Source organism: Ovis canadensis, chromosome 26 (assembly GCF_042477335.2).
Source record: "Ovis canadensis isolate MfBH-ARS-UI-01 breed Bighorn chromosome 26, ARS-UI_OviCan_v2, whole genome shotgun sequence".
NCBI lineage: Eukaryota > Metazoa > Chordata > Mammalia > Artiodactyla > Bovidae > Ovis > Ovis canadensis.
Genome location: NC_091270.1, coordinates 22168910 through 22192949, shown reverse-complemented (window position 1 = coordinate 22192949; position 24040 = coordinate 22168910). Strand labels below are relative to the sequence as shown.

Here is a 24040-nt window from a genome sequence, read left to right as displayed (position 1 = left end):
GACATCCAGGAGGTACTCCCACCAGAGACAAGAAATGAGTGACGGAAATACTTTCTTCAGTGTTTTATAAGCTCCTATGTCTACTTTAGTAAAAACTATTTTAGTTGGGGCACATTTCACAGGGCATGAGCAAAAATTACCCCATAATATTTAGGGAATGTAGGGAAAATTATTCTAATTAAGGTGTGATTTTTTTTTCTGACTACAGCTTTCCCAGCAGGTCCCTAGAGTATACTGTATTCCAGGGCCGCACAGGAAGTCTTCCAAGGCTCTAGACAGGTCACAAGGCCCAGTCTCCGGAGCAACAGAGTCGCGCTGCTCTGTGCCTGTGGAGCCGGGTGAGAGGGGCGGGGCGCAACCCAGGGGCCTCTGCGCCCTGCCTGGCTCATAACCCGCCCCCGTCCCTCTGGGAAAAACCAAGAGCAGAACAATGTGACCTGAACCCAACAAAAAACGGAGTAGGTAAACGGTTATACGTGCACACCGATGAACACTATGTAGTCTTTAAAAAAATCATGTTAAGTGTATACAATGACATGTAAAGATTTTCATGACACTCTTAAGCCAAAAAAAAAAAAAAGAACCACACACACACACATTTATATACATGTATGTCTATATAAATACATACAGGCAGATATACACACCAACATACAGACATTACAAAAGACTCTGAGAAAAATATCTGAGGTGTTATCTGGGGTTGTATCTGAACAGGTGAGTTTGTAGTTTTTTTCCTTCTGAGTTACCTGTAATTTTCCCCTTCAAGTATATCTTATTTTCATATAAGAAAATATTAAAAGAAAAAGTTACCCGAGAACTATATAAAATACTTCAACAGAATATCAATTGTCGTCCTTTAGCTCACAATTTCTTCCAGTGTAACACTCATTTTACAAACAGGAGTTATAAATCAATCACACTCAAGTGGCCCTGTCTCACCTCTGCCCAATGGACTCTGTCCACAGAAGCACTTGGATACTGTTGGAAAAAGCAGGCAAGCGCAGGAGGACCCCCTGATGGGCCCTGAGCGGAACAGACCATGAAATGGGAAGGACACGGCTCACTGCCTGCAGCCTCCCGCTCTGCTGGGAGGCCCCGGCTGCCAGACTCGGGTCACCAGGAGGGTCTCGGCAGGGTCATCCCCGAAGGGTCACGGGCACACAGCCCCGCCCCCGCTCAGGACAGCCTGTGAGCAGCCAGGCTGAGGCACCCCAGGGAACTCGGATGGAGGCAGTTCCCCTGCAGGGCTGGGAGCCACACTGGCCTATGGCACATCAATGAACCATCTGGAAACTTTATGGAAAAAAGTGCTGCACTCCTCCTACCAACAAAGTGCAAAAGTCCCTGGGACACTTTACTCACCCACAGGCATGGGATCTAACCTGTTATTTGAGGCTTCTGCCACTTTGATAGCAAAATATGGTTTTTGACTTTTTTTGAACATTTTTTTCTGTGAACTGGCTGTTCTTACCCTTTACTCATTTTTCTACTGAGTGACCGATCATATCAGTTTATAGGTACATTTTGTACATTAAGGAAATTAGCTTTTTTCCCCTACCCCTTGTCTTCAGTCTTCTGGTTCTACTCTGGTGTGTTTTTGCTTGAAGAAATATTTATTCTTAACTGACTGAAATGAAATAATTTTTTTGTACGTGGCTTCTGAACGTAAGAGAAAAACCAACCTTTTCAAAACTAGAGGCCCTGTGTCCAGACAACCCAAAGCCAGCTAAGGTGCTGAACAAGCGGAGCAGCGGGAGGAAGGGCCAGGCCTGGGAAACCCAGCCCTAAGACGTGTGCCCCCAAAAGGCACTTCTGGCCTAACTGTGAGGAGATGGAGTCACCAACACCAAGCACTGCCTTCTATACACGCTGTGCCCTGGGAGTCCAAAAGCTCTGTGAGCTACGAAGGGGTGCCTTCATCAGGGACAAGGTCACAGCTCGGATGAGGGCGATGGCAGGAAGGTGGCCTGGCCTACACACCGCCCCGAGTCTGAGAAGCCACCGCAGGCGGAGCAGGAGGGTCTCCGTGATGGGCAGGAAACCAGCAGCCCCAAAGGCCCTGAGCAGGCGGCGACGACGTGAAGGAGCTCGGGGTTGGGCACCGAGGCCCTGGCCAGCAGCGCCCTGGGGACCCTGCCCGCCCCACGGGTTCTTACCATGGGACCTCGACTTAATAAAAGCAGCCTTCTAAAAAGGTTATTATGGGAATTACATCTGGTTTCCACAAACAAAAAAATACGTTCAGCCTTGTTTTCTAAAGAATCCTTGATAAACTCGTGGCAATACTGTTGAATAACTACATGTATGTCCGTCTTCAAATGTGAAACTCGGTCAAGGACTCTTTCAATGGTTCAAAAAGAGTAAAAAGTATTATATGTTGCCTTTTGTTTGTAAATTAAATTTGTACCTACAATAGACAAGCGATGAAGACAAGGGGTGCCGGTGGAGGGGAGAGCAAGTGGATGGGGCCTGGTAGAGACAAGCCCGCACACTTCCGCTGCAGCTCCCACTTTGCTCTGCGGTGACAGCGGGTCAGGAGAGCGGTCAGCCCGCAGATGGGGCCCCCCCGGGTGCCCTTCCTCCGCCGCCGGCCACTTCCCACCATTCAGCCGCATTCTGCTCACCCCCCTGTCCTCTTTCCCCTCCTTCCTCTGGGAGTCACTCTCCCTTCTGAACATCTGCCTTCAAGAGATCCTGCTGAGATGCGCTAGACAAGCCGGTTCCATATCCAGCAGCTGCAGAAAACACATGCTTCCCACTGCCCAGCCCCATATCCAGAGGTCTCCAACAGTCAAGAGTGTGCTTATATTGAACTAAAACATGCTGCCCACTTAAAATCCTGGCCCACAGGTCCTTAATACTTGAGGCCATGGTTGAAAAAAGAAAAAGTCATGCGTGACGGTCCTTCTCCTTGTCTGTGATACCAGAGTTCACAAATGTTGCATGAAAAACACACATAAAGAGAACATTGACCGAGGGCACAACTCAGCGTTGCTCGCTTAGCATTTTCCCTGATCTCTCCTTCCTTTGCTTTATGGAGCTTTTCCATTTCTGTGTATGAACCTTGGGCAGAAAGAGGCCGCGTTAACGATACTGGGCAAATTCAAAGAACTAATGGGACAGCTAAGCAGAGCTAACGAAATTACTGCCGTTACAGATTAATAAAAAATACATCAAGGGTACATATTTTGAAAATATATCAATGTAACACAATAGAACACACTTACTCTTTTAAAAAATATATCCCACATTCAGAAACATATATGACTTACTACTTGAAAACAAACTTACCAGCCATGGATGGTGCTTCCTTCCGCTGCCCTTTATCATCCACAGACCCTTCAAAAGCCACTGTAACATCATAAACGGCATCCAAATAATCCTTCATAGAATCAAAAGCAACGTGAGTTGCCTTTATTCTTGGTGTCAGCACATGTTTTAATATTGGAAGGCCTAGAAGAGAAGTTGAGTCAGCGTGGCTGTGTATTAGTTACAAAACCCCTTGGCAACAGACTGTAACTTCTAAACTGTTTTTATAGGAAAGTTTAGACCGCACTTTCATGTGCCTTTCTCAGTTTAAACCAACATTCATTTAATGCACTTACCACACACCCACATGTACAAGACCGTGCAGGAAGCTGTTAGAAAACTTGCCCTCAAAAAGCTTATGCCTCTCAGAAACCCTCCAATTTGGAAAACTCAGACAAGAGCAAACATACAATCTTCATTTCGGGCGACAGAATAAAAGTGGTAGTACCTTGCCCGTGGTCACTCAAGATTCAGGAGTAAAATTCCTAATTCCTGACTCCAAGTCCAAGATTCTTTTAGTTCTATGTCTACTCAAATAGAGATGAAGTACAACTACCCAAACAACCCCCACTGTGTACAACACTTGAACTGAGAGCTGCTGTGATCCATATAAAATGTGAAATACTGACTCAAAACTTTTAGGGTAACTAAAGAAGCTAGTTTCTCAGTAAACTTTTTTAAAAAATCTGAAATCTAATTCACAGACCATAAAATTCACCACTGTAAAGTATACAACTCTGTTGATTTTAGTTTATTCAAAGGACTTTAGAACCATCACCACTATCACACTCCAGACCGTTTTCATTACTCCAAAGACCCTTCACCCTGGCAGACACGGCCAGGAAGATACCCACTCCATTCCCCGTTACCACAAAGCCACTTTCAGTCTCTATGGACTTCCCAATTATGGACAAATCATATAAACGAGATCGAAGCATGTGGACTGTTGTGTCTGGCGTGTACACCAGCACTTTATTACTCACTATGGCTGAATGATGCTCTATTGCATGGATATACCAGTCAGTGTTAATGCACCGACATACGTCCGGGTTGTTTCCACCCTTTGGCTATTATGAGTGACGCAGCTATGGACACCCATGTAAACTGCATATGAATAGTGCACACAAGTCTTGGTATGAAAGTACAATTATTTACACACACATGCACTTTGAAAAGCTTCTTTAAGTGGGAAAATACTATCATTTATATAGACTAATTCAACACGTTCATTAGTGCTCCCGTGAGTGTTAAGAATTTGCTCCTTTCCCTTCCTATTTCCTAGGAGTTGGTGAACGACAGGGAAGGCTGGTGTGCTGCAGTCCATGGCGGCTCCAAGAGTTGGACACAACTGAGCAACTCAACTGAACTTCCCGTTTCCTACTCCCCGCTCCCCACCGCCGCCCCGCTTCCTGGTTTAGAATATTTATCGACAGTTTAACAGAAAAGTGTAGCTCTCTGAAAAAGTGACATGAAAACAAACCATTAAAAAAAAAACCTCAATTTGGGTTTTCTACTGCTTCTCTCCAGGGAAAATTAGCTGCATAAGAAAGAACAGCTATAGCATGTTGGGATCTTCCTGCAGAAGAATTTTTAAAATGCAGAGTGGTGTGGGAAAGAAAAAGATTCCCACAACCACATATCTGACTTGAGTCCCTGGGGCAGAAACAGTTTAATTTATTCACAAACTTATAACAAAAACCTGAACAGTATACCAGGCTGGGAAACATTTGTCAATTAAATTAGTTAATACTTCCTTATCCGCTCTTGGAATTCACCCAACTTTATGAAGTCCACAGTTCCACAGTATCACCCTGTGGCAATTAATTATTAGAATCTAAGTAAGTCGTTAAGAAGGTAAGAAGACAGAAAAGTAACACTTCCCTAAAAATGAGTTATAACAAAGGTTTGGAAAAATTGACTGGCAGATGAATAAGAAACACCCATCACTAGTAGGTGAAGAAGTGAAGTCAGAATGTTCTCACTGTGGAAGGTATGGGGCCACTCCACTATCCCCAAACCCTGGGTCATTATTATAAAACTAATTTCATAATAACACTATAGAGACCAGTTGGAATTTCAGTACAGAGTCAAACAATAGGCATTCATAATTAACTACTTGAGCTTGAGCCCACCACACTGCCTCTAGGGAACTCAGAAAACCCCTGAGCCTGGAACAGGAAAATGTTAGCTAATTAAATTAATTCTTCCTGGTCAACATCTAATCTCTGTTTTAGTATCTGCTTTGCCTTGCTTCCACCTCCAGACCTCCTGACTCCCAGCTGGCACTAACAATACTCTAGCGTACCCTTGACCAAACTTCACCCTGAGGGCCAACAGGGTGATGCTTCATATAACTGAAATTTTGTTGTTAAATAAATGATACCACTGAATGGAAAATCTTTATTGATCCAAGCAGGAAATTTTACAATATATATCTATGTATATATACTGCTATATCTATACATACAGACATACACAGGGCTTCCCAGGCTGAGTGGTAAGGAATCTTCCTGCCAAGTAGGAGACACCAGTTCGATCCCTGGGTTGGGAAGATCCCTTGGAGAAGGAAACTGCTACCCACTCCAGCCTGGGAAATCCCATGGACAGAGGAGCCCAGCAGGCTAAATTTCACAGGGTTGCAAAGAGTTGGACATGACTGAGTGACTGAGCGCACACACGCGCATTCTGAGGACCTGTACTTAATTTTCGGGAGTCAAGTGGGATGGGGTGGGTGTGTGTGTGTGTGTGTGTGTGTGGTCACTAGGTCATGTTGCCATTTCTTTCCCCAGAGATCTTCCTGACCCAGGGATTGAACCTGCATCTCCTGCTTTGGCAGATGGATTCTTTATCACTGTGCCAACTGGGAAGCCCAACATAAAAACATTACTCACACTTAAACATTTTTTTCACTTACTCATACCAACTGGTAAAAGCTTGAGGAAAAAGGGCATGCTGGAGAGAGGCCAAGATAGAGGCCTGCAGGGCAGAAAGTGGGGGAAAGCCCAATGGACAGATGACCAAAGGTGAACTAATTTATTTGGAAATATGAATAAGTCTTTTTTAAAGGAATGACTAACAGTTTCAAGTAAAAACGGAATTTAGAGATCATTAATCTAACAATCTATGAAGTAGACAGTAACACTGGGTCATCTATAGAGATACAGATTTGAACCTAGAGTCTTCATTGTCATATAGAGTGAAGTAAGTCAGAAAGAGAAAAACAAGTATCGTATATTAACGCATATACATGGATTCTAGGAAAATGGTTCAGATGAACCTATGTACAAGGCAGAAAGTGGAGAGATGCAGACGTAGAGAAGGAACTTGCAGACACAGAGGGGGAAGCAGAGGACGGGATGAGTGGAGAGAGAAGCACTGCGGTACACACATAAAACAGACAGCTGGAGGGAGACTGCTCAAAGCACAGGGCGCTTAGCTCAGGGCTCTGCCACGACCTAGACAAGTGGGCTGCGGGCTCCCGCAGGCGCAGGAGGAAGGGGATGGATGATGGTTCACATTGTTACCTCGAAGAAACTAATGCAACTTTGTACAGCAATTACAATCCAATAAAACAACGTAAGAACTCATGACACTCTAATGCAGACATACCTTAAATAACAACTCTAATTATAAATAAATGTATTTTGTGACTAATATATTTTTGAAGGAAAATACTTCAAGGAAAGAGTGATAGACAGGGCCTTGAAATATTTAGGATTTATTAGACAGACAGACACACCCAAACCCACCACTCCCACCTCTTAACCAGCCATCACCACATCAATGGTATGTGATGTAACGACCTCAACATGCAAACAAGTGCCAAATGTTAAAACTCTAAATTAAAAAAGGTTGGTTTTGGTTTGTTTTTCTATTTGTTTACTAAGTCAGATTCAAATAAAGGTGTACTTTAGGAGCAAAATTAATGTTTCGAAGCAAAGCAGCAAACTAACAAGAAGTGCTATTAAGTTTCAATTTTCCGGAAGAAAAATTAGCTTAACAGCTGGAAAAACGAGTTCGTTTGTTTTTATTTTCAAGCAATCTCATTTAGTTGTGAGCAAAGAGGAAAGAAAACAGGAAACACTCTAGCTATACTGTTCACAAATCAATTTCCTTTGTGTGCAGTGGAAAACAATTACCATTAGAGTTATAAGAAAATATATTTTTAACAAATAGCGAGTTTTCCCAGTTACAGGATTTAAAGAATAGTCAGTTAGCAGGTAAAAATTGTTATCCATGAGAAAAATTATCCATTTTTCTGAGAAAGATCTGTAACTCACAGAAAAATGGCAGACCGGTGGTAGTCAGTTACTGGTGACCAAGGTATTATCAGATTTAAAAAGCTATAGTATATATCATTATTATGCTATTTTAAGAATTACTTACAAGCACTTGCTTTAGCATTATAAAATTAGTTTGGATTTTTAAACATAAGTAACTTTTAGTAGTTATATATAAGCTACTAAATTTATAACGTAAATAATAACGTTTGTGGTTTTAAGTCACTACAGTTTGGGATAATGTGTTATATATCAGTGAATAACAAACACAATCATGTTTTCTCTCTTCTATTAAATCATAAACTTCTGAAAGACATTATACAGCTACTTGTACCACCTTAGCAGACTGTGTTACATATTTAGAAATCAAAAATGAAATCAGCAGTCTATGAGGACTTAAAGCGCTCTAGGTTAACTTCTCCCAAGTTCAACTTAAATCAACTCATTAAAAACACATGTTCCAAGACGTAGTTGGTTCCTTAATCACAACAAAATGCACCAGATTTTACAAGATACATGAAAAGTAACAATAAAAAAATTCCCAAATATTAACTTTATTGTTTCTCTTTCATCTCATCTAACATAAAATTCTAATTCCCAAACAGAATTAAAGTGGATATGAGATGACACATAAGAGTTTCTGAAAATTTATATAGTTTATTAGCCTTCATAACTCGAGACTTTATGAAGAGTCTCAAACAAGCTCACCTATAAACTCTTCTAAGCTTCAAAGAGTAAAATATATATTTTGTTACAGTCAGGGCTCAGCAATGTAGAATCGTTAGAGAAGGAAAAATTTAGGAGAGCTGCAATATTCTGAAATCCTAAGAATTTACTCCATAAAACCCCCAAATTTTGTGTAACAATTCTAGGTCATTGTTTTCTTTCTTATATAAATTTAGTAAACAGCTCCTTAAACAAAAGAAGACATTTTTACAATAGAACTTTTCTGAGACTAATACATACGAATGTGAAAAACTCTCCAAGGAAAGGATATAAATGCAACATTCTCTAAACCCACTTGGACATGGAACCCTTTCCCCCTGTCCCCTGCAAACTCTTGTAGGCTCAGTCATTACATGCTTTTACAACGAGGGAATTAAGATGGTGACTTCTTAAATAAAACACAATGAACTGCTTAAAAAAGAATACTGCTCATTGGCTTCAGCTCTGGAGTGAAGTGCAGACCACCACGCCCAGACAGAATTCAGAGTCTTCTGTGGTGGCTGGACTCACACAGCTCTTCTTCGCTCATCCTGGGCTTGAAGACATCAGACTTTTTGCTCATAACTCCAGGTCTTTGTTGTTATTGTTTCTCACACCTAGAATCCCTTCCTTTCACCACGCGTGTCGGTCCTAATTCTGCCTTTCCGATGGACACCCTCTGCCAGCTGGTTCTCTTTCCCTTCAACTCCCACGGACTGCTGACTGTGCTTCTCCCATCTCATCTCTTTATACATCACAAACATGTGTCCTCACCACCATCTGCATAAGGACTCCTCCGCTTTGTAAAATAAGTATTTCTTAAAGGAATCAGTCTTTCTATTTTATCCCTTAGGATCAGCTATAGCTTTTTGCCATTATTAATAGATTCACCTGTGGCAAATCTCCACATTCTAAGTTAGAAGTAATGACTTAGTAAATGTATGTATATGTAATATACATATACATATATCAGACTTTCTATAAACATTATGTCACTGAACCTCACAAAAGCCCTATGAGGATAATTCCTGATACAAATAAGAAAACAGACCAAAAAATAAAGCAACTTGTCTAAGGTTATATGAACAATATATGCCTGAGAATGCAGCCCAAAGCTAATGTTCATCTAAGACTAAACACTGGTTCAAGAAGGATACTTGATATACACCATAAAGAAAAGCTGAGCGAACCTTGCAGAGAGAGGCCCAGCTGACGGGGTGTGTGCGTGGGAAGAGAAGCAGTGCATTTGACACAGCCAGTGTGGGTCATGCCTTTGAGCCAAGCAAGTGAAACTCTTTACTGCGCAGCTGTACAGGAAGTCCAGAATCGGGCAGAGACGTGTGGGTCAGAGACAGAGTTTTGTGAGGCATCAGCAGTCAAATAAATGGTGGTGACAGCTATGGATTTAGAGGAAGGCCACCGTGGAAAACACAGAAAGCGAAATAAATGAAAAAGACCCAAGTGAGACACGGGAAACAGCACAGGAAACAGGAAAGGATGAAGCAGAAGAGGACAGAGAGGAGATTAGTGGGAAGTGCCGGGAAGGCGGGAGGAAAGGAGACGAGCGCGACAGAAATCTCAGGAGAGAACTTTAGTAAGCACCAAGGATTCCACCTCCAAGCATGATCGATTAGCCAAAATTAACTAGAAGCAAACACTCTTTCTCTGATACACCAGCCCATTTCAACTGCTCATTGTATAGGGGTCAGAGCAGAGACACAGCAGATCCTCAGAAGCACCACAGAGGCCCCGGCCAGTGCTTCGACAACGCACCCACTCAGACAGACTGCACGTGATCCAGCCAGCCTCCCAGACACCTCTGAGAGCACAGCCCACCCGGCGAAACTGTACACTGACCGGTGTATCAGCTATCCAGGTCCCTAAAAGATGGATGCTAAGAACATCTTCGTTATTAGGGACATCAATAGCTTTAAGTACTGTAGACTAACTGTGTAATATTCTCCATTAGGAGCTTCACATATCTTTAATCCTTACACAGATTTAGGTATACCCAACATTCAGAAAACTAAGATCATGGCTTCTGGTCCCATCACTTCATGGCAAGTAGATGGGGAAACAGTGGAAACAGTGTCAGACTTTATTTTGGGGGGCTCCAAAATCACTGCAGATGGTGACTGCAGCCATGAAATTAAAAGACGCTTACTCCTTGCAAGAAAAGTTATGACCAACCTAGATAGCATATTCAAAAGCAGAGACATTACTTTGCCAACAAAGGTCCATCTAGTCAGAGCTATGGTTTTTCCAGTGGTCATGTATGGATGTGAGAGTTGGACTGTGAAGAAAGCTGAGTGCCGAAGAATTGATGCTTTTGAACTGCGGTGTTGGAGAAGACTCCTGAGAGTCCCTTGGACTGCAAGGAGATCCAACCAGTCCATTCTGAAGGAGATCAGTCCTGGGTATTCTTTGGAAGGAATGATGCTAAAGCTGAAACTCCAGTACTTTGGCCACCTCATGCAAAGAGTTGACTCACTGGAAAAAACTGTCATGCTGGGAGGGATTAGGGGGCAGGAGGAGAAGGGGCCAACAGAGGATGAGATGGCTGGATGGCATCACTAACTCGATGAACATGAGTTTGGGTGAACTCCAGGAGATGGTGATGGACAGGGAGGCCTGGCATGCTGCAGTTCACGGGGTCGCAAGGAGTTGGACATGACTAAGCGACTGAACTGAACTGAACTGATGGGAACAAGCATACCCCCCCTCACCCCAGTATCCCCATCCACTCCCTGGATACTAAAATCCCCAGATGCTCAAGGCCCTTATGTAAATATGGCCGAGTACTTGCATATAACCTATGCACAACCTCCATATGCTTTAAATCAACTGAACTCCGGGAGATGGTGATGGACAGGGAGGCCTGGCGTGCTGCGATTCATGGCGTTGCAAAGAGTCGGACAGGACTGAGTGACTGAACTGAACTGAACTGAGACCACTTATAATAACTGATACAATGCAAATGCTATGTATATAGTTGCCAGTATGGCAATTTCAAATTTTGCTTTTTAGAGCTTTCTGAAAAAAGTTTTTAAAAATATTTTCCACCTGTGGTTGACTGAATCCATGGATGTAGAATCCACAGATCTGGCAGGCTGACTACATGTTTTTTAAGAGGTGGGCCAATTGATCCTCAGTAACATCAGGCAGCTTGTGCCCATACGTCTAATAAATGTCAGAATTGAGATTCCAGTCTAGGTCTGTCAACCTACAGGACAGAAACTCTGTCCATCACAGAGAAGCCACACTGCAAACAAAGGTTCCATCTAAATAATCATGTCCCTGAATAGATTCTACCTGAATCTATGGTACCAGAATACATATACAGCAAGCACTTAAATTTACTCTTAGACACATTTAAAAATAATAGTTTCAAATGTAGTCAATTTTTTACTTACCTTCTTGAGCAGCAAATGCTTGACTAGCTGAAATGACTTTTGTTAGTTCTGGATTATATCTTGTTCCCTCTGGAAAAATTACAAGATACATCTGTGAAGACATAAAGATTTGGTTTGTTTTATGTGAGTGTTTCTGTTGTCACTGTTAACTTACCGATGATAACCCTGTAAATCCTAAGAGTATTTCCCATGGTGGTGAAAAAAAATTCAATTACCTATGACCTTTATTTCAAGCAGAACAACCAAAATGCACAAATTCAATTAAGTCATGACACAGCATAGAATATATCTGAAATGCAGTCTTATATTTATTCAGATGTCAGTCATTAATAATCTAACAACATTTCTGCTGCTGCTGCTGCCTCGCCTCAGTCGTGTCCGACTCTGTGTGACCCCACAGATGGCAGCCCACCAGGCTCCCCCATCCCAGGGATTCTCCAGGCAAGAACACTGGAGTGGGTTGCCATTTCCTTCTACAGTGCATGAAAGTGAAAAGTGAAAGTGAAGTCGCTCAGTCATGTCCGACTGTTCTCGACCCCATGGACTGCAGCCTACCAGGCTCCCCCGTCCATGCGATTTTCCAGGCAAGAGTACTGGAGTGGGGTGCCAACATTTCTAATTACATGCTAATATTCACTGATTTAAAAGCTTTCCATGAAATGCTGACTCATACAAAGCCTCAATTCATTAATGAAAGAGGTTCCCCCTACTAAGATTCTGCAAAATCACTTTTGAAAAGGTGTAAATTTTAGACATCAGGGTCCCTAAGTACACCTCATCTGATGGAAACCATATATAAATATATAAATCTCCATAATATAAAAGGTAATAGATATTCGTATTTCAAAAGATTCACATAGCAATGTTTATTCAGAAGATGTATTTCTTAGTAATTTTTGGGAAAAAAATCCTACAATCTCTCAAATAATGTGCATGTGTGCTAAGTTGTGTCTGACTCTTTGCGACCCCATGGATTATAGCCCTCCAGGCTCCTTTGTCCGTGGGATTCTCCAGGCAAGTACACTGGAGTGGGTTGCCATTTCCTACTCCAGGGAGTCTTCTCAACCTAGGGATTGAACTCATGTCTTTTATGTCTTCTCCACTGGCAAGCAGGTTCTTTACCACTAGCACCGCCTGGAAAGCTTTCTCAAATAATACTACTGGTGAATAAGAGCTGATTTAATCATTAATCATTGATTTTAGTGAGGAATATTAAGTCACATGGAAGTTGACTTTATAAATATATTCTACCTTGCCGATTATGTGATTAACTTTCAGAAACAGAAGAGCCTAATAAAGAGTCTGAGAAATACGTATCTGTTTCACAGCACTTAAATATTAAACAGTGAAGCGACCACCCAGATTCTATGAAAGTGGCCTCATCCCTGCAGTGACCTGAAGGGACAGCCACTTGTGCTGCCTCATGAGCCTGGCATCCATCACTCAGCAGCACTGCATGACCACCAAAACACTAGACTCTTGCCCCTGAAAAACAGAAATGCTCTCGGGGAGCCCAGAGTGAAAGGCTAGGTTATCTGAGGGCTCCCCTCATAGCTCAACTGGTAAAAAATCCACCTGCAATGCAGGAAACCCTGGTTCAATTCTTGGGTTGGGAAGATTCCCTGGAGAAGGGATAGGCTACCCATTCCAGTATTCTTGGGCTTTCCTGGTGGCTCTTGGTAAAGAACTTACCTGCAATGCAGGAAACCTGGGTTCGATCCCTGGTTGGGAAGATTCCCTGGAGGAGGGCATGGCAACCCACTCTAGTATTCTTGCCTAAAGAATCCCCAAGGACAGAGGAGCCTGGCAGGTTGCAGGCCATGGGATTGCAAACAGTTAGATACAACTGAGCGACTAAGCACAGCACACAGCAGGCTCTTTGCACTGACTTTCCTATTGAAAACAATTTAGAAAGCTGGATGTAACATCATCCTAAGAGCATCCAAGAGCTGACAAGATGTAAGATCAAAACTAAAGCAAACTCAGAAAAGCAGAAGTAAGCCCAGAGAAGAATTCAGCTCTAAGAGATACAAAAAGTGAGGGAACAAAAATTTAAGGCCACAGATCTTGTTAGAAACAGTGAGTGAAACAGAAGTGAAGGGAGCACCAAAAGGGCCACACTCCTGGGGTAAAAGCAAGCCAGGCAGTCACGCAGGTCTCAGAGGGTCTTGTCTCACGGCACGGCCTGGGTGGTCCAGGCAGCCTCAAGCTCAGGATGGGCTTGGGTGGGCCCAAGGGAGAGGCGCCTCCAGAGACGGGGCTAAAACAAACGCCAGTGTTGTCTTTCATCTTATGCTCGAGCTGATTTCTGCAAATAATTTTTCCAAATACAATCAAGAGCAAACAAAGATCACCTAGCACACAGGGAAAGGAGGCTCCATGAGCCACAGAGAAGAGAGAGGGAAGTGGAAGGAGAGGACACCTGGGGGGAGGAGGAGGGGAGGGGGGGGAGGAGGAGGGGAGAGGCGGTGAGGAAGGAAAAAAGGAGAGAACTTGAACCTGTCAGCTACGTTTCTGAGCACCAGGACAGACAACCACACAGGGCCCCGGGGAACGAGGCTCGGGGAGGCATGGCTCCCCTGCGGCCCTGCCCTCAGAGGGAGTGGAGAGCCACAGGGAAGCAATGAGCATTCTGCAAGGAGAATGCTGAGGCTTCTTCTGTGGGCAACAAGGTTTCATAAAATAATGTTTACATGCAATGATTCTTCATTTGCAGATATTCATACTTTTTCTGACTTTTCAAATAACTCAGCAGATACAAGGAACCCAAATTCATACTGACAGAAAACAGTCGTTCTTCTAAAACTCCACCTGAGGCTGAAGAAAAGTCAGAGGAGCTCGTAAGTAGCTCAAGTGTAACGTTACAAGGGCAGTTCTGCTGCTATTTATAGACTAAAGACACCAAATGTTCTCCTTACTCCTCTTTAAGGTCAATATTGACAACCACCCGGAAAGGATCGGATCACCTGCAGCAACCTTTCTGACGGCCAAAAATAACTGCTTACCTATGTTTCGAAGGTTTTTTGCTGCCTCAAAAACCCTGAATTATTTATTACACATGGGATAATAGATTTTCAAAACAATTCTTAAATGCTACTTTAATCCTTAAATTACAAATTGAGAGTTGATAAAAAAATAAAACTGAGCATAATCTTACTGGAGTTCCTGCGCTGATGTAGCGCTGCAGCTTTTTCCTCATCTGATTTTCGTTGAACTTGGCACTTCTTTTTACATAGATTCCACCATGCTGCCATGTAAAAAGAAAAAAAGAGGGCAAAAACATATTTACTATTAAAATGTCCAATGACCAGCCATCAAAAGGGTTAACTTTGGGGTGAAGAATAAAACTACATTTTAGGAATTAAGTTATATTGAATACTTTTAAATAGTAGCCTTTAAATAACATTAGCTGAATTCTGTGTTTTCAATACAATTCAAATAAAACCAGGTGTGGCTTATCATAGGAAACTTCACAAACATTTACTTCTGCTGTCAATTAAAAATGCTTTCTTACCTTAAAAACACTTTTTTCTTTTTCCGAATCAAAAATTCAATCAGATGGATCTTAGCTCTCAGTTACTCCACTGACTTACGTTGAAGCCCTAACCCCTAAATGTGACTATATTTGGAAATGGGGTTTTTAGGAAAATAATTAAGGTTAAATGAGGTCATAAGAGTGGGCCCTGATCCAATAGGAATGGTGTCTTGTAAGAAGAGATTAGGACACAAAGTCACGTAAAGGACAGACACAGGGAAAAGACAGCCACCTGCAAACCAAAGCCTCAAGAGAAACCTCTTTAACTTCCAGCCTCCAGACTGGCAGCAAATAAACCTCTGTTGTAGTCTAACTCATAGCGTGGTATTCTATTATGGGAGTCCCGGCGGGCTAACACAAACACCATCATAAAAACTGTTTAGTCACTCAGTTGTGTCCAGCTCTTTGTGACCCCCATGGCCTGTAACCTGTCAGGCTCCTCTGTCCATGGAGCTTCCCAGGCAAGAATACTGGTGTGGGTTGCCATTTCCTTCTCCAAGGGATCTTCTCAACCCAAGGACAGAACCCAAGTCTCCTGAACTGACAGGCAGATCCTTTACCGCTGAGCCACCAGGGAGGTCCTCATAAAGTTTAAGATAACCTCAATTAACCCTCATATGTGCACGTCATTGAAACTTTGCATCAGGTCAGTCTTTTTTTGTCTTCCTCTATGCTAACTCGAGCTCATCTGTAAAATTAACGGACTGGCTGAATTTGATTTTGTCTTAATCAAGAATATGAGTAAAAGGAAATAAAGAGAAGCAAGGAGGGGACAGGATATAGAGGAGGCAAAGGGTGGCCTTAGATTCTGAACGTGGTTCCCTCACACATCAGCTGACTTGCCTGAGTACAGAAAAGAAACTCCGAGTGCTCTCAGAGTGCAGGTACTTACCCAAGTAAGTAAGCAGTAGTTTGGGTACTACTTACCCAAACTGAGAGAACCCATGAGGATAAAGTCATTCTTCACAAACTCTTTAGAATCAGAGCCGCAGGAAACATATACTGCAATGTGAAACTTCCCCAAGCTTTCAATGACATTATGTCTCCTCTTCACACACTATTTCCTACTAATCACTTAATGTGCTTATTAAACTCAATTTTCATTAAAAAAAAAAAAATCTGAGTTCTTTCCCAGGTATACGGAAGCTACAGAAGTGAAGACCATCTATCTTTCCCTTAGGAACTCCCTGATTAGTGAGGAAGCAGAATATGGACACGAGTGTAATATAAGAGAATGGATACGTGTTACAATAAAGATGGTCAAAATTGAAAGCAGAGTGGAAGAAAGCGTAGAGAGCTCAGGTCAGTCACAGCCGTCACACATATCTCTAGTTACACTCACAGGGCTTAAATGAGCAAAAGCTCTCTAGTGCCTTTTCGATTTTTTTTTTTTTAAACACAACAGTAAGGTTCCCAAAACATCTGCATTTGTTGGGACGAGGGAGCAGAGAGGATTCTGTTATGAATTTCAAAGGTAAACTACACCTGTCAATGTTCACAAGCTGGTGGTTTAGAAATGTTTACTTTTCTGAGTATCTATATATTAAAATTAAAGAGGGTGACAGAGGATGAAATGGTTGGATGGCATCACTGATTCAATGGACATGAACTTGGCAAACTCTAGAAGACTGTGAGGGACAGGGAAGCCTGGTGTACTGCAGTCCATGGGCTGCAGAGTCAGACAGGACTGAGCAACTGAACAACAACAAAACATTTAAAATACACCACCACCACAGATAAAATAAAAAGAAAACTTGACTGTTTCCTCACATTCTGCTTGTAACTATTTTTGGACAGCATTATTTCTGCTTCATACAGACTGTAAAAAACAAGTCCGCTTAACAGAAAATCTCACTTCCTGGCATAAAGTTATGCAACCTGCTCCACTATTCCTGCCTGGAGAATCCCGTGGACGGAGGAGCCTGGTGGGCTACCGTCCATGGGGCTGCAGAGTCGGACGCAACAGAGTGGTGACACAAAGTCCACCACTTTTTAATTTATTCCCATTTATACGTGAACAAAATAGCTTAAAGTACTTTTATCAAAATATATTTGGATTTTATTTTCCTTTAGAAGGAAATAAGGAAAAGAAAGAGGAAATGGACAGTCAAAGACTCTAACCTCCAACACCACAGGAACTCTGATCTCGGGACTTGTGGGCAGCATGGACTGTCCAAGGGGTGACCTCCAGATTTCTATCTTTCCAGGGCTTACCATAACTTTAGCCTCTCTTCTTTAATCGAGTATTAAAGTCTTATTATCAAGCATGTCTTCCATACAAATTTCATTCTTAACATTTAGAAAACTCCAAGTGTATCCGTATTAGTCACTCAGCCGTGTCTCTTTGCCACCCATGGACTGTAGCCCACCAGGCTCCTCTGTCCATGGGATTGTCCAGGCAAGAACACTGGAGAGGTGCCAGAGCCTCCTTCAGGGGCTCTTCCCGACCCAGGGATCGAACCCGTGTCTCCTGTGTCTCCTGCACTGCAGGCAAGTTCTTCACTGCTGAGCCACTGCAGAAGCCCCCAGAAAACTGCATAATTTATTCAGAAAAGGCATAGAAAAATGCTAGTAATCCCCTTCTGAATATTAAAGAACCTATTGTATAGTTTCATGACCTGATGGTTATGATGTGATTTTAAAGGGCTTTTATAAAATAACATGTACTGAATATTTATCATGTACCTGACATTCATGCTAGGTACTTTACATATATAGCCCACTATTTTTTTAATATCCTACAGATAATTACTTTTTAATTTATTAAGGGTCCATCACATTTTTTATCTTTAAAATTTTTTATATGATTTTGGTACATTTGCAATTTTTATTTAACAATTTGGGTAATCAGACATATATATATATATATATATATATATATATATATATATATATATATACACACCATTAAAAATGCCAAGTAGAACCACATTAATTTAGAATGAACTGGTAAACCCATTAAAAATAAACCCAAAAAACTTAAAACATCCATACATATAGAAAGAAGCATGGAAAAAAGTACCTGAGAAAAATAACAGCCATACAGCGGGAGCCACTTGAGCCCATCTTTCAGCACGTAGCGCACATGTCCGAGAGCATTCTGCCTGACGGCCAGAATATCGGCAATGATCCAGTCAACTGCAAAGACAGAATCCATCAGTCCTAAGTGATCCCTGACACACAAGCAGAGCCTCTTCTCAAGACTGTTACAAAGACGTGCTTTGAAAATATTACTAGTAGAATTTTTAAAATTTTTTAAATCAACCCCAGACATTTGAAAAATACAAATTCTGTGGGTTTTTTCAGGTTTGTTTTTACATTTCTTAAAAGCTTCTTATTTCAGGGATATATGCAAAAACCATAAACCATCAAAGTAACACAAATGATGCAGGAACAAAGAATCAGATAAGCCTCCCTAATTCTTAAAGTCTAGAAAACAGGAAATGATAGGCAGAGACTGGCCAAATGAAGCTGTCACGTTCAAGAAAATATTCCATATAGACTAATATGCTCAACAAAAGGCAAGGACGTTTTATGCTCACCAATGACTTTCAGGACACAATCATAGGCTATAACGGAATTCAAAACAAAGAAGTCTCAAAGTTTACAACTATGCTGGGCACATATGTATTCTTTTCACTATGTAAAAAACTCTAGTTATGTAGATATGTTATTACTAAAAGGTAAAAAACAAAAGAAGGCAGGAGTTTAAAAAAAAAAAAAAAACCACTAGTGAGCTGATAATACCAAACCCAAAAAACTTGTAGGAAGAGATACGCTGTTAATTGATCTTTCCAGCAGAACAAATTCTGAACAGAGAAACTAGCCCTTCCTTCTCAAAGCAAAGAAACAGGGACCAGCAAAGGGTGCAGAAGATGCCAAACAGGAGATGGTTTAAAGAGATTAAGAGAAAATGAAATGAAGTTAAGACAGCAAACAGTAGAGTCTTGAAGACCAGAGAAATCTGATTTGAAAATAAATGGCTGCAAACTATTCTATTTTTTCATAAGAATGAAAATGATAAAAATGAAATGTGAGGGAGACTGTTCGAGTATCTACAGAGGAACTGGAAGATAGGTATACTTGAAAAAACATTGATAAGAATCTGTGAAAGGATTCAGTCACAGGATTACAGGTATATTCAGGGTCAGGTGAATGAGAGCAAAAGGAATAGATTCTTGGAGAAATATGTTTTTGTTAGGTAGGAAGGTATCCAGGAGCCATGAGGGGTGGCCTAGCCAAAAAGGATGCAAGCTGATCTCTAAAGCCCAACCCAGACACAACCAAGAGAGCTCACAGAGAGAACTTTCCAACTCCTGCCCACGCCCCCTGGGCACACAGGGGTACAAACTAACCACCGGGGCTTCCTCAAGTAACCTTAGAAAGCTAGGGGCCGGCTAAGGGCTCATAAATATCCTATACGTAAATACATCTGATTGCAAGACTGAATATGGAAAGACAGGCACAACAGAGCCTGTGGTTTTGTAACTTGCAACTGCCAACCAGCCTTGAGTGTATGACCATTTGCGTTCCCTTTCTTGATGGGTGGCAGGAAAGCTCTATTTTGCACAGGATACAACCAATAGGGGGAGATGGGAACTATAAAAAGGGGGAAGCCAAGAGGGATCGTTATCATCAAGTTTCAACCAAAAAGGACAGTTCTCCGAGGAGCACAGGAGGATGAGCTCCCCGCTGTGTGGAATCCTTTACGCACAGCACGACGCTGGACAGAGTACGCCACAGAAGATTTAGCCAATTCAAACATTCAAAATTATCCTTCTGGAAAAATGTTTTATCAATCAGTACAAATCTTCCTTTTGTAAATCATTCATCATTTAACTTTCTTGATGATTTCAGAGGTATAACTAATACATCTCTAAGTTCTGGCACTGCTACTGCTAAGTTGCTTCAGTCGTGTCCGACTCTGTGCGACTCCGTAGACGGCAGCTGGCCAGGCTCCCCCGTCCCCGGGATTCTCCAGGCAAGAATACTGGAGTGGGTTGCCATTTCCTTCTCCCCCTTTAAATAGAGGGAAGCAAAGATGTCCAAGCGCGGACGGCTGCGACCGGCGCACTAACTGCGGGCGGCTGCGAGCACTAAGCGCGGCCGAGAGGAGCTGCCTCACGTCGGAGGTCAGGGGCAGAAGCCGGGAGGACCCCATGCCCGAAGGGCGGCGGCCAAGAGGAGCTATACCACATCCGAGGCCAGGGGCGGCTGCCGGGAGGAGCAACCCCACGTCCAAGGATCGGTGGCTGCGCGGGCACAGGAGGGCCTAGAGGACCTATCCCACGTTGAAGGTCAGGAGTGGTGGCGGTAAGGAGATACCCTTCGTCCAAGGTAAGGAACAGCGGCTGCACTTTGCTGGAGCAGCCATGAAGAGATACCCCACGCTCAAGGTAAGAGAAACCCAAGTAAGATGGTAGGTGTTGCAAGAGGGCATCAGAGGGCAGACACACTGAAACCATACTCACAGAAAACTAGCCAATCTGATCACACTAGGATCATAGCCTTGTCTAATTCAATGAAACTAAGCCATGCCCATGGGGCAACCCAAGAGGGGCAGGTCATGGTGGAGAGGTCTGACAGAATGTGGTCCACTGGAGAAGGGAATGGCAAACCACTTCAGTATTCTTGCCTTGAGAACCCCAGGAACAGCATGAAAAGGCAAAATGATAGGATACTGAAAGAGGAACTCCCCAGGTCTGTAGGTGCCCAACACGCTACCGGAGATCAGAGGAGAAATAACTCCAGAAAGAATGAAGGGATGGAGCCAAAGCAAAAGCAATACCCAGCTGTGGATATGACTGGTGATAGAAGCAAGGTCCGATGCTGTAAAGGGCAATATTGCATACGAACCTGGAATTCAGGTCCATGAATCAAGGCAAATTGGAAGTGGTCAAACAAGAGATGGCAAGAGTGAACGTCGACATTCTAGGAATCAGCAAACTAAAATGGACTGGAATGGGTGAATTTAACCCAGATGACCATTGTATCTACTACTGCGGACAGGAACCCCTCAGAAGAATTGGAGTAGCCATCATGGTCAACAAAAGAGTCCAAAATGCAGTACTTGGATGCAATCTCAAAAACGACACAATGATCTCTGTTCATTTCCAAGGCAAACCATTCAATAATCATGGTAATCCAAGTCTATGCCCCAACCAGTAATGCTGAAGAAGCTGAAGTTGAACGGTTCTATGAAGACCTACAAGACCTTGTAGAACTAACACCCAAAAAAGATGTCCTTTTCATTATAGGGGACTGGAATGCAAAAGTAGGAAGTCAAGAAACACCGGAATAACAGGCAAATTTGGCCTTGGAATGCGGAATGAAGCAGGGCAAAGACTAATAGAGTTTTGCCAAGAAACTGCACCGGTCATGGCAAACACCCTCTTCCAACAACAAAAGAGAAGACTCTACACATGGACATCACCAGATGGTCAACACCAAAATCTGATTATATTCTTTGCAGCCAAAGATGGAGAAGCTCTATACAGTCAACAAAAACAAGACGAGGAGCTGACTGTGGCTTAGATCATGAACTCCTTATTGCCAAATTCAGACTTAAATTGAAGAAAGTAGGGAAAACCGCTAGACCACTCAGGTGTGACCTAAATCAAATCCCTTCTGATTATACAGTGGAAGTGAGAAATAGATATAAGGGCCTAGATCTGATAGATAGAGTGCCTGATGAACTATGGAATGAGCTTCATGGCATTGTACAGGAGACAGGGATCAAGACCATCCCCATGGAAAAGAAATGCAAAAAGCAAAATGGCTGTCTGGGGAGGCCTTACAAATAGCTGTGAAAAGAAGAGAGGCGAAAAGCAAAGGAGAATAGGAAAGACATAAGCATCTCAATGCAGAGTTCCAAAGAATAGCAAGAGGAGATAAGAAAGCCTTCTTCAGCGATCAATGCAAAGAAATAGAGGAAAACAACAGAATGGGAAAGACTAGAGATCTCTTCAAGAAAATTAGAGATACCAAGGGAACATTTCATGCAAACATGGGCTCGATAAAGGACAGAAATGGTCTGGACCTAACAGAAGCAGAAGATATTAAGACAAGGTGGCAAGAATACACAGAACTGTACAAAACAGATCTTCACGACCGAGATAATCACAATGATGTGATCACTCATCTAGAGCCAGACATCCTGGAATGGGAAGTCATGTGTGCCTTAGAAAGCATCACTACGAACAAACCTAGTGGACGTGATGGAATTCCTATTGAATTCCTGAAAGATGATGCTGTGAAAGTGCTGCACTCAATATGCCAGCAAATTTGGAAAACTCAGCAGTGGCCACAGGACTGGAAAAGGTCAGTTTTTATTTCAACCCCAAAGAAAGGCAATACCAAAGAATGCTCAAACTACCACACAATTGCACTCATCTCACACGCTAGTAAAGTAATGCTCAAAATTCTCCAAGCCAGGCTTCAGCAATACATGAACCGTGAACTTCCTGATGTCCAAGCTGGTTTTAGAAAAGTCAGTGGAACCAGAGATCAAATTACCAACATCTGCTGGATCATGAAAAAGCAAGAGAGTTCCAGAAAAACATCTATTTTTACTTTCTTGACTATGCCAAAGCCTTTGACTGTGTGGATCACAAGAAACTGTGGAAAATTCTGAAAGAGATGGGAATACCAGACCACCTGACCTGCCTCTTGAGAAATCTGTATGCAGGTCAGGAAGCACCAGTTAGAACTGGACATGGAACAACAGACTGGTTCCAAATAGGAAAAGGAGTCCATCAAGGCTGTATATTGTCACCCTGCTTATTTAACTTCTATGCAGAGTACATCATGAGAAACGCTGGACTGGAAGAAACAGACGCTGGAATCAAGACTGCTGGGAGAAATATCAGTAACCTCAGATATGCAGATGACACCACCCTTATGGCAGAAAGTGAAGAGGAACTAAAAAGCCTCTTGATGAAAGTGAAAGAGGAGAGTGAAAAAGTTGGCTTAACGCTCAATATTCAGATAATGAAGATCATGGCATCTGGTCCCAACACTTCATGGGAAATAGATGGGGAAATAGTGGAAACTGTGTCAGACTTTATTTTTTTTTGGCTCCAGAATCACTGCAGATGGTGACTGCAGCCATGAAATTAAAAGACGCTTACTCCCTGGAAGAAAAGTTATGACCAACCTAGACAGCATATTCAAAAGCAGAGACATTACTTTGCTAAGGTCCATCTAGTCAAGGCTATGGTTTTTCCAGCAGTCATGTATGGATGTGTGAGTTGGATTGTGAAGAAGACTTGAGCGCCGAAGAATTGATGCTTTTGAACTGTGGTGTTGGAGAAGACTCTTGAGAGTCCTTTGGACTGCAAGGAGATCCAACCAGTCCATCCTAAAGGAGATCAGCCCTGGGATTTCTTTGGAAGCAATGATGCTAAAGATGAAACTCCAGTACTTTGGCCACCTCATGCGAAGAGTTGACTCACTGGAAAAGACTCTGATTCTGGGAGGGATTGGGGGCAGGAGGAGAAGGGGACGACAGAGGATGAGATGGCTGGATGGCATCACTGATTTGATGGACGGGAGTCTGAGTGAACTTCGGGAGATGGTGATGGACAGGGAGGCCTGGCGTGCTGCGATGCATGACTCTTTGCGTTGCAAAGAGTCGGACACGACTGAGCGCCTGAAGTGAGCTGAACTGAAAGATGTCCCCTACAGTAAATGAACGATCCCCAGCGTCTGTGTCTGTCAGGCAGCAACACCTACTCTACTGATCATCAATGATCAGTTTTCTCCAAAGTGTGTACCTTCCCTTAGAAGTTGTCTCC

The 24040-nt window shown here is 42.6% G+C and overlaps 1 protein-coding gene across 3 annotated transcripts in view; it reads right to left on the bottom strand.

The window, feature by feature from the left end:
• Nucleotides 1-24040, bottom strand: part of AGPAT5 (1-acylglycerol-3-phosphate O-acyltransferase 5) — a 51189-nt gene that overhangs the window by 10896 nt on the left and 16253 nt on the right. For all 3 annotated transcript variants that reach the window (XM_069573075.1, XM_069573074.1, XM_069573073.1), the window contains exons 3-6: nt 18268-18383; nt 14868-14957; nt 11711-11801; nt 3295-3456 (exon numbers count right to left, since the gene is read on the bottom strand). In XM_069573075.1, coding sequence (XP_069429176.1) covers nt 3295-3456; nt 11711-11801; nt 14868-14957; nt 18268-18383 — 459 coding nt within the window. The remainder of the gene's footprint in view (nt 1-3294; nt 3457-11710; nt 11802-14867; nt 14958-18267; nt 18384-24040) is intronic.